This window comes from Chinchilla lanigera, unplaced genomic scaffold (assembly GCF_000276665.1).
Source record: "Chinchilla lanigera isolate Chin_1 unplaced genomic scaffold, ChiLan1.0 scaffold00008, whole genome shotgun sequence".
Taxonomy (NCBI): Eukaryota; Metazoa; Chordata; class Mammalia; order Rodentia; family Chinchillidae; genus Chinchilla; species Chinchilla lanigera.
The window spans coordinates 37342144-37351754 of record NW_004955409.1 but is presented as its reverse complement, the minus strand read 5'-3'; the positions used below and the strand labels follow the sequence as shown (position 1 = coordinate 37351754).

General features: G+C 47.6%; 1 protein-coding gene across 8 annotated transcripts; it reads right to left on the bottom strand.

Moving 5' to 3' along the window:
• Positions 1-320: 320 nt before the first annotated feature.
• Haus4 (HAUS augmin-like complex, subunit 4) lies at positions 321-9611 on the bottom strand. 8 transcript variants are annotated; one of them, XM_005377099.2, is made up of 11 exons: positions 9094-9178; positions 7973-8043; positions 7070-7157; positions 4514-4656; positions 4136-4267; positions 3676-3810; positions 2063-2159; positions 1517-1662; positions 1277-1407; positions 906-974; positions 321-790 (listed from the first exon to the last, which is right to left on the bottom strand). In XM_005377099.2, exons 3-11 carry the CDS (start codon positions 7122-7124, stop codon positions 607-609), a joined length of 1092 nt encoding a protein of 363 aa, XP_005377156.1. In that variant the 5' UTR covers positions 7125-7157; positions 7973-8043; positions 9094-9178; the 3' UTR covers positions 321-606. The 8 variants fall into 8 exon arrangements, with proteins under 8 accessions (XP_005377156.1, XP_005377159.1, XP_005377161.1 ...); XM_005377102.2 differs by lacking the exons at positions 7973-8043; positions 9094-9178 and adding an exon at positions 9419-9611; XM_005377104.2 differs by lacking the exons at positions 7973-8043; positions 9094-9178 and adding an exon at positions 9460-9611.

The following is a 9611-nucleotide window of genomic DNA, read 5'->3' as shown; positions in this document are numbered from 1 at the left end:
TCAAGTGCAATCTCGGATTTATTTTTTTCTCTTTTTGAGACAGGGTCTCACTATGCTGTTCAGGCTGGTCTTGAGCTCACTTTGTAGCCGGGGCTGGCCCCAAACTCCCAACAACCGTCCTGCCTGGGCCTCCCAAGTGCTGGGATTAAGGGGTGCGCCACCACACTCACTGCAATCTTGGATTTAGTCTTGTTCTGCTCTCCCAGAATGAAGCCTTCAGGTCTTGAGGGAGGAAGGCAGGCTGGTGCTTTGGCCTCCCACCTTTTGGGTAAGCACTGTAGATCTGTCTCCATCCTTGCCCATGTAAAAGACTAAAATCCTAAGATATAATGCCATCACTTTATTCAGGAGCAAACCAAAAACAAACAAACAAAAAAAAACCAAACCAAACACAGGGCTGACACTGACAAACAACTATGTACAAAGTCACATAAATCCGCTGTCTTGCAGAGTAGACCCGGTCATGCTAAAGGAGGACGCCCGGAGGGTGGGTAGGCACCTCCAGCATTTTAAGCACAGGTCCCGACCCACCCTGGGTGGAAGCGGCCCTCTAAGCAGGAAGAGGCGGAAGTGGCAGCTGTGGGAGCTGCTCCTGGCTCTGCCCGCTCAGCGGTAGGCCTTGCTGAACTCCTGCAGGGCCCAGCGCCGGTTCTCCGCGGCCTGCTTGAGCTGCGTGTACTCCTTCACCAGCCTGTCGAACTCCTCCCCGAGGACCTCGTAGGTGTTCAGCACCTGTTGTGACTTCTGCATGTCCTGCTCTTGCAGGCGAATGCCTGCCTCTAAGCGGTCCCTAAGGGCCCAGGCAAAGAAGGGTCGTGTGAGGGTGCTGATGCCGCCAGCAGATCAGGGGAGCGTGTTACGGTGCACACGCCTGGCGGTGCGCGAGCCAGCCCGACAGTCCTCACCTAATGACACGGTGAACCTCCACTTTCTCAGCAGTGTAAGTGTCACACACGACCTTCAGTTCCTCCATCCTGGTAGAGGAAGAAAGGTCACAGCGATGATGGCTGAGAGCAGCAGAGCCAGACACAGACGAGGACCTAGCCATGGTTCAGATGGGGGCTAAGCAGGGGTGAGGGTAAGGTCATCCTCAACCCTGCACACTGATCTCACGTAAAGCACCTATGTCAGAAATCTGTGAAGTGATAGCCAAAAGCTTCTGGGCGATTCAAAGCTAATGCTACCGTGGGACACTTCCTGGTGCCCATAGGTGCCGGGCACTAGAAAGAAGAGACGGGGGCGAGGAACAGATGTACAGCGCACCCCCCCAGCTCACCGCAGCTTAAGGATCATGGCACTGCACTTGATTCCCAGGTAGTGCGCATTGATGCGGTCCAGCTCGGACTGAGTCTGCAGCCGGTGCTCCTGAAGGAGCCTCTGCAGCAAGGCGAGGCAGCGGAGAAGCACCTGCGCCCGGAGAGGGAGGAGGAAAAGGCTGTGAGCAAAGCCGGCAGAAGGTAGGCAGATCAGAAACGCCATCTCCCTAAAAGGGCAAGGGAGAGGGCAGCATGCACACCTGGGAGTAGCTGGCACTCTTCTTCTCCAGCAGCACCAGCTGCTCCTTCTGCTGGCTCTGCGCATCCTGGCACTGCTGCTTCTCAGCCACCATCACCTCTGCCAGTTTCCACACCTTTGCAGCCTTCAGGGTCTCACTGTCGGCATCTGGGCAGAGATGGAAGGCTGCCTGGGAAGTTCTAAGTGCTAATGTCCTTCGCAGGGCGGGGGTGGCCCGTCCACCATCCAGCCCTCTACATCTGCCTTCTCCCCGGTGCCTTCTGCTGCCCAACTCTCACTCAGGGGTCCCTTCGCTCTGACCTCTGAGTCTTGCTCTGGCCCCGAATTCGTAAGGTAAGGGGAACCCACAGGGATGCACTCTCCTCACTCCACCACCCTTCCCTCTCACTTGGCATCTGGCGCCTTGCTGAGTAAAAGGAGTCCTTCCTTACAAAGTTTCACTTTGCCTCCACCAGCAAAGAAACAAATCAGCATCTCTGATCCTTCCTTACGCTCAAAGAGCACTCAGAACCCTACAGCCAGCTGTGAGAACGGAGCCTGCACGCACCTGAACTGGGGTCATGGTAGCAAAGCAGAGTGAAACATTTCCTCTTGAGCTGCTCCTCCACCTCCAGCTGGAGCCGAGCTCGCATCCACACAAAATCCTACAACCGAAGAGGCCGAAAGACAGGTGTAAACAGACTGCCAGAACTAGGAGACCTCGCCTTAAATACATGAGGACACACCGCAATAAGCACAGAAAATGCACAGAGCCACCAGGGAGACGCATTGTTAGCCTATCAAGTTGGCAGGAAGGGCGGTGAGGCTCAGGGGGAGACTGCTGGTTGAACACATTCAAGGCCTGGGGTTCAACTGCGAGTACTACAGAAGAAAAAAAAATTTTAAGTAAAACGACTGTCAAGATATGATGTTGGAGGAGCTGGGGATTTAGCTCAGTGGCACAGTGCCTGCCTGGCAAGCGCAAGCTTGTGAGTTCGATTCCCGGTACTGGAAAAACAACAACAAAAAAATCATTAAAAGCCAATTGTTACAAGTAATAAAAAGAAGATGTGATGTTGGAAAAAAGAAAAGAAAGCTCTCATGTTGGTGATAGAAACAGGAACTACCACAGGTATACTGGAGATACCTTTCCAGAGAGCAGTGTGGTAGTATGTGCCAGTGTGGTAGGTTTTCATTTTTGCAGTACTGGAGGTTGAATGTAGGGCCTTCACACTTAGCTTCATCTCCAACATTTAAAAAAAAAAAAGTCTATTTATCTATATATTTATTTATATATTTATATACATATATATATATGATTTAGTCCTTTTAAATTTTGAGACAAAGTCTCACTATGTAGCCCAGGCAGGCCAAATTTGTGATCCTCCTGCCTTGCCCCGCTAGAATGCTGAATTACAAGTGTGTGCCACCACACCCAGCTTCGTTTTTATTAGTTTTTGGGTTTTTTATCTTTTTGAGACAAGGTTTCAGGCTAGCCTTGAACTCACAGGGATTTTCCTGCCTCAGCCTCCTGAGAGCTGGGATTATAGGCGTGCACCACCACACCAGGCTATGTTTGTTTGAGACAGGGCCTCACTGTGTAGTCCAGACTAACCCAGAACTCACTATCGCTGAGGCTGCTGAGAACTCCTGAACTTTGTGCCATAGCTCCTGAGTGCTGGGATTCCAGGGATGCCATCACACCTGGTTGAAATGTATCATCCTTTTTTTTTCTTTTCAAATGTATCACCTTATTTACAGGTATTTATTGATGTGAAAACAAAGTCTAGGGGCTGGGGATATAGCTCAGTGGCACAGCGCCTACCTGGCAGGGGCAAGGTCCTAGGTTTGTATTCCTGGTACCAGAAAAAAAAAAGACAGAAAGAAACAAAGTCTAAAATACATAACACCAAAACAAACTCTACACAAGAATGGAGGCTTAAAAAAAAAAAGAATGGAGGCTATAATACCATTTACATCAAGCTGTTTATAATAACACTGTTTCTAGATGTAGTACACTTCAGCTTTTACTTTCTCCTGTATAAAGATTTTTATTTGAGTTTGACCACAGTGGATGTATATAATTTTTACAAAAACAGTAAAGCTTAACACCCTATCTTGAAGAAATGGGAGAAATTAGGCTGGTTTGCTCCTCCCCTTCCAGTATGGGCCCACTCCCACCTCTGAGGGCGGCATGAGCTCCAGAAAGTCCGTCTTCTGCAGCCCTAGCAGCAGAGGCGTCTCCATCTCCTGGCCAGGGCCTAAGATCTGTGACAGTTCAGTCACAAGGAGCCGATGTTCAAGGGTCTCAAGGAACTGAGAGAGAATAAAAAGCAAGAGGTAATTATACAGTTTCTCCTGCTCTGCCTCTTACCTCCCTATGAACTGGTTCAGAACTCATACGCTTTCAAAGCCCTCAAACCTGTTGTCCTCTTCAGATAACTCAGTGGCAAGTGGCTTCTCCTGTCAATTTTTCTATTTCAAACCCCTGCCCAATAACCACAGTCCACTTCCTTTTTAATAAACCATTACTTGAAGCCCATCTTTCCCTCATACCACATCATCAGACACAGCCACAGCTGGCCTGGTCATTCCTGAAATTAACTGGTAACTGACACCAACCTCATCTCTTCAAATTCACCTTTTTGTCCTCAGAAGTTAAATTTGTGTCTTGCTTCTTCACATAGTAATCCACAAGCAGCTCTTGAAGGACTCGCTGTAAAATCTCAAACCTCAACCACGTTGTCTTATGCAGTCGAACTTCCTTCCATGCCTAGAAAACCAAAAACCAGGGCCGGGCATGGTGGCACACGCCTGTAATCTGAGCACTTGGGAGGCTGAGGTAGGAGGAACACTGTGAGTTCGAGGCCAGCCTGGGCTACAAAGTGAGTTCAAGGCTAGCCTGATCTCCACAGCGAGACCCTGCCTTAAAAAGAAAATGAAAACCAAAACCCTCAGGCAGGAACCTCTCTCAGAAGGATTTCCCAGGCACCCCCATCCTCTCTTCAGGGGCCCTCACCTCAGCCTGCTCCTTTGCCAGGGAGAGGCTTAAGCCACTCTCGTCCATGTACTGGGAGAGGCTTAGCAGCAGCTGGCTGAAGTGTGGGTTCTGCAGCAGGTCTTCTTCACTCAGGTTACAAGGAGGAAACTGTCTGCTGCACACTGAATGATGTGGGGACGGAAAAGCAGAGAGGTCGGACTCTTACTTTATACAACTGGGCTTAGCTTAGTTCTGGAAAACAGGTTTTGGCTGGGAAAAGTTTCTACATTTAAAGAGATTTTTAAAAGCAACACAAACTAAACCAGGTGTAATGGTACATGCCATTAATCCCAGCACTCAAAGCCTAAGGCAGAAGGATCACCATGAGTTCAAAGCCAGCCTGGGGTATGTAAGAAATTCAAGGGTAGCCTGCACTACATAACAAGACCTTATCACAAAACAAAACAAAACAAAACAAAACAAAACAAAACAAAACAAAACAATAAACTAGAGGTGATACTCAAAAGGAGCAAGCATCTGTTTTATATTCAAGGATTTTTATTTTTGGAGGGATTTTTTATTTTCTTTGGGTCTCACTATAGTTCAGGATGGCACTGAACTCATTACATAGCCCAGGTTGGCCTCCAACTCATGATCTTCCTGCCTCAGCCTCCAAAGTGTTAGGATTAATGGCACGTGCCACCATGCCTGGTTTTATTTATTGAGAGGGAGGATGTTGAAGTGTCTCACTATGTAACCCAGGCTGGCCTGGAATTCATGGCAATTCTCCTGCCTCAGCCTCCCAAATGCTGGGATCATAGGTGTATGCCACTGCAGCTGTCTTTTGTCATTTTGAGACAGGTCATCTATGTAGTACAGACTAACCTTAAACCCACAATCCTCCTGCTTCAGTCTCCCATGTGATGCAATTATAGGTACGTACCACCTCCCCTGGCTACACTTATGTCAATTAAAGGAAAATGGATATCTAATAAAACTAATTCCTTAGAAAAGGAAAATGCAGGAGCTAAAGATGTAGCTCAATGGTTAAATGTGCGTTCATATGAACAAAGCTTGGGTTTGATCCTCTACACTGCAAAAGGAAGGAAGGAAGGAAGGAAGGAAGGCAGGCAGGCAGGCAGGCAGGAAGGGAGGAAGGGAGGGAGGAAGGAGGAAGGGAGGAAGGGAGGGAGAGAGGAAGGAATGAAATGGAAGTGCAGTTGGTAAACATGAGACAGAGAGAATAAGGAACCTTTTAGCAGGGATCATCACAGCACCCAAATGCCTCATTTGAGAATAATTACTAGAGTTTTGTTTTGTTTTTTGAGACAGGGTCTTGCTATGTAATTCAGGCTGGCTGGACTTACTATGTAGCCTAGGCTGACCTCCTCAAACTCATGGCAATCCTGATGCCTCAGCCTCCCAAATGCTGAGATTACAAGTGTACACTACCATGCCTGGCACTAGAGTTTTTAAAGATGGAAAAAAAACACATATAAAATTCCAACCTTGGGGCTTGGGATATAGCTCAATGACATAAGTGCCTGCCTAGTAAGCACAAGGTCCCTTAGAGTAAGTAAAGAATAACCAAACTCTCATAAGTGTAAGCACAGCTGACTAACCCTTGTGGACACAGACCAGCACTAGGATGAGAAAAAGTGCAAGAAATCAAGTTGTCTGGTTATTCCATATGCTCAAGGGGGCTTTCTTTCCACTGCTTTCTGGATATGCTCTGCTGGATCTTTTACCTCTGCTCACCAAGTTTTATATCCATAGTCCTTTAAGAGAATAAGAACTCTCCTTTTCTCTCCTCTAAAGTACTGAAGGATCCAATACAGAAATAGTAAAAATATAGAAAATGCAAGTTCCTGGCCAGGCATGGTGGTGCACGCCTGTAAACCCTGCACTCAGGAGGCTGAGGCAAGAGAATCACTGTGAGCTCCAGGTCAGTCTGGGCTACATAGTGAGACCTGTTCCCACCCCAAAAGAAAACCGAGTTTCTGGAGGATTTAAGACATAGAAAGGGTCTCTTTTGAGATATCAAAAGAGATTGAGATACAGAAGGAGCTCAGATTCTGGAGAACAAGATATGAACAAGCTCAAGAAGGAAACCATCAAGGAACTGGGGAATTATGTTCACCTTTATCACACACTTCCCAGTGCAGCACAGAGCATCCCGAGTTTGCATAAGCAGGTACGGAACCCACACTAACAGCATTTGGTATAATTTTCTTCCCAAAAATAGTGTTCAAGAAACTCCACATATTTTAGTTTTCCCAGAAACCTGGGTTTCTGTCAGAGAAACCATACTAATGGACACTATGAATCCTTTAAGAACTCAGGTAAGACCTCTGATTTGGGGGGAGAGGGTTAGTGGGAACTGAACCCAGGCTTTTGTACTGAGCTACATCTCTGGTCTTTTTTTGAGACACGGTCTCATTTAATCACTCAACTGCCCACCCTGGACTGGAACTTGCAATCTTCCTGCTTCAGCCTCCTGGAGTGCTGAAATTGTAGGTCTGAGCTACCACACCCAACCCAGGTAAGACCTCTCTGGAGAAAGTCATCAAACGTTTTGCAAGTATCTACCCTTACCTTGTTGAACTATTTCCATCCCTTCTCCAGGTAAGCAGAAATCTCCAGACGCCATTTTTATTTTCTTAGGTTAGGATTTCTATCTGTGCTGAAACAAATCAAAGAAAACAAAAAGATGAAGAAATAGCTCCTGCTCTGTTTGTAATAGTTAAATCTTGGAAACAGCCCAAATGCCCATCAACTGATGAATGGATAAAGACATGGTTTGTTTGTTTTTTTATATGATGGAGTACAACTACTCTGCTATTAAGAAGGATAAACTTAGGACATTTCTAGCTAAATGGATGACCTTGAGACCATACTCTTAAGTGAAATAAATTAGACACATATGTTTACTGCATTGTTTCTCTGATGTGAGAAACCGAAAGTGTAAGGACCAAAATGTATAATAGATATCGAGGGCCAGGGATATAGCTCAGCAGCACAGAGCCTGCCTGGCTGAGGTCCTGAGTTCAATTCCCAGTGGCCTCCCCAAAAAAGAAAGATATTGGGAAATGGAAATAAAGTGTTCAAAGAAGGTGAACAAGGGAAGGAGGAGGGGAAAAAGAAAAAGGGGAGAAAAAAAGAATAGAAGGAAAAAATGGAAACAAACCTTTTACAAAGAGAGGAAGAGGGGTTGAAGGGAGGGGAAGGAAATGGGGGAAAAAGGAGCAAGGTACCATGTACAGGTAAAAGTTCTCTACGATGAATGTTAGCATTACGTGTATCTAAAATGCACCAGTAAGATTTTTTTAAATTGCAAAAAATAAATAAACAGCTCCTGCTCAAGATGAAACTGTTCTGGGTTTGAATATCTGTTATCCACAAGCTAGGAAGGAACTGCAGGCATGCCTTTTACAGAGAGGGGCTAAATCACACATCCTGGGTCCCAAGCTCTTATACAGGTTTCATGGACAGACCTACCAACACCAAAATATTTTGCATTCCAAGCATGTAAATGTCTCCTTCTGAGCTGTCCCAAAAAAAGCCTCTTTCTGAAATGAAAAGTCTCCAGTTCAGTAAGGTCTACTCAGGAGGGTTCCCCACTTGTTCCACTATAAAGCTGAAGTTAAAACTGTGCTGTTTGCCAGTTATGGGCGAAGTGAGGAAAGATGGGGGAAAAAAAAAAAATCAAAGCTCGCTTTTGTCCCCCCAGTCAAATAACTCAGCTATCAAATTCCACCAATAGTTTCTTTGTGCCTCTTTAACTTGTCTTTCACTGAAGATCTGTTGGTAGTTTTTGAGCATTAGTTCTGGAATCATCCTTCAGGTGTGACAACAGTCCACACCTGTGAACAATTAGTTCTCACATAACAGCGTCAGTAAGGAGCACCCGGAGGAATAGGGCAGACAAGACTGGCAGAAAGGTCAGTGCCAACGCAATAGGGTGAAGGTGTAGTCAGTGTGCCTGAGAGGGACGTGAACTATGGCCAGAACATGCAGTGCCAGATAAAAAAAAAAAAGACATCAACACAGGGGGCAGGAAAGATGAGCACAGCCTGGCGTGGTGGTGCACACCCGTAATCCCAGCACTCAGGAGGCTGAGGCAGGAGGATCATCACGAGTTGGAGAACAGCCTTGGCTACAAAGTGAGCTCAAGGCCAGCCTGAACTGCATAGCGAGACCTGTCTCAAAAAAAGAAAAAAAAAAGAAAGAAAGATGAGCACAGTGTGGACTGGGAGGCAAAAGCTTCCCTTTGACATTATTGTCCACGTTTTTGCTCCGCCCCCTTCTTTTTGTAAGGCGTCCAACTCCAAAGGGGCAGCTGCGCCTCCAAAGCAGGTCAGACACGGCTGGTTATTACGATTTAACACTTCACGTTCACAGCACGTTGGGTTTACTCGCTCCTTTTACGAGGAACATCAAAGTAACTGCTCATTTGTTTTGTAACGTGGTCGGGACGCCGCTGAGAAGGCAGAACGCGAAGGCTTAGTTTGCTTCTGTGTGAACTGAAGAGAAAATCCCCTTTTGGGTGCCACCCTTTTTTTAACCTGCAAAACTGAGATAAAGATTCCTGCCTTCCCGAGACATTAAGAATTACTAACACAATCGACTTGTTAACAGAAAGCCACTATTTAGTTAAACTCAAGCGTTTTCACAATTCTGCTATCATTTTCCAGCCTGGGCCTGCATAACGAGCCCCGCGGGTGGACCCCGCACACACCGGAGGCGCGCCCACACGCCCGCGGCGGCCTTGTTTTCGGGCGCCGCCCTCCACCCTCGGAAACGTCTCAGGGCGCGCGGCGGCGGCGGCGGCCAACGGGCTGCTCGCTCCGCCCCCCCTCGGACGTGTTCAAACGCGGCCGCGGGGACCCAGGCCCTGAAACGTTCTGACTCAGGCGTCCTCCACGTTCTCCGCGCTGCCCTTACACGCCGCGCTGAAGTTAAATTGATTTTACAGGTTTTCTCACGAGGTGCGAGCCCTACAGGGCGCGGGATGAATCAAAATGCAGAGCGGCTCCCGGCGCCGCCTTGCCGATTTCCCCCGTCTGGGCGGCCTCCCCGACGGCTCCGGCGGACCCCGCGGTCGCGGCCCGACCAGCCTCCCCGGCGACGCGGCCCA

What these genes read in the sequence shown, in the direction of transcription:
- Haus4 (XM_005377102.2), bottom strand. Translation starts at nt 7,124, where the DNA reads ATGGCGTCTGGAGATTTCTGCTTACCTGGAGAAGGGATGGAAATAGTT. An exon ending in GATGGAAATAGTTCAACAAG is followed by an intron (nt 4,657 to 7,069) that starts GTAAGGGTAGAT and finishes CACATCATTCAG; the next exon opens with TGTGCAGCAGACAGTTTCCT. An exon ending in GCCATGATCCTTAAGCTGCG is followed by an intron (nt 975 to 1,276) that starts GTGAGCTGGGGG and finishes TTCCTCTACCAG; the next exon opens with GATGGAGGAACTGAAGGTCG.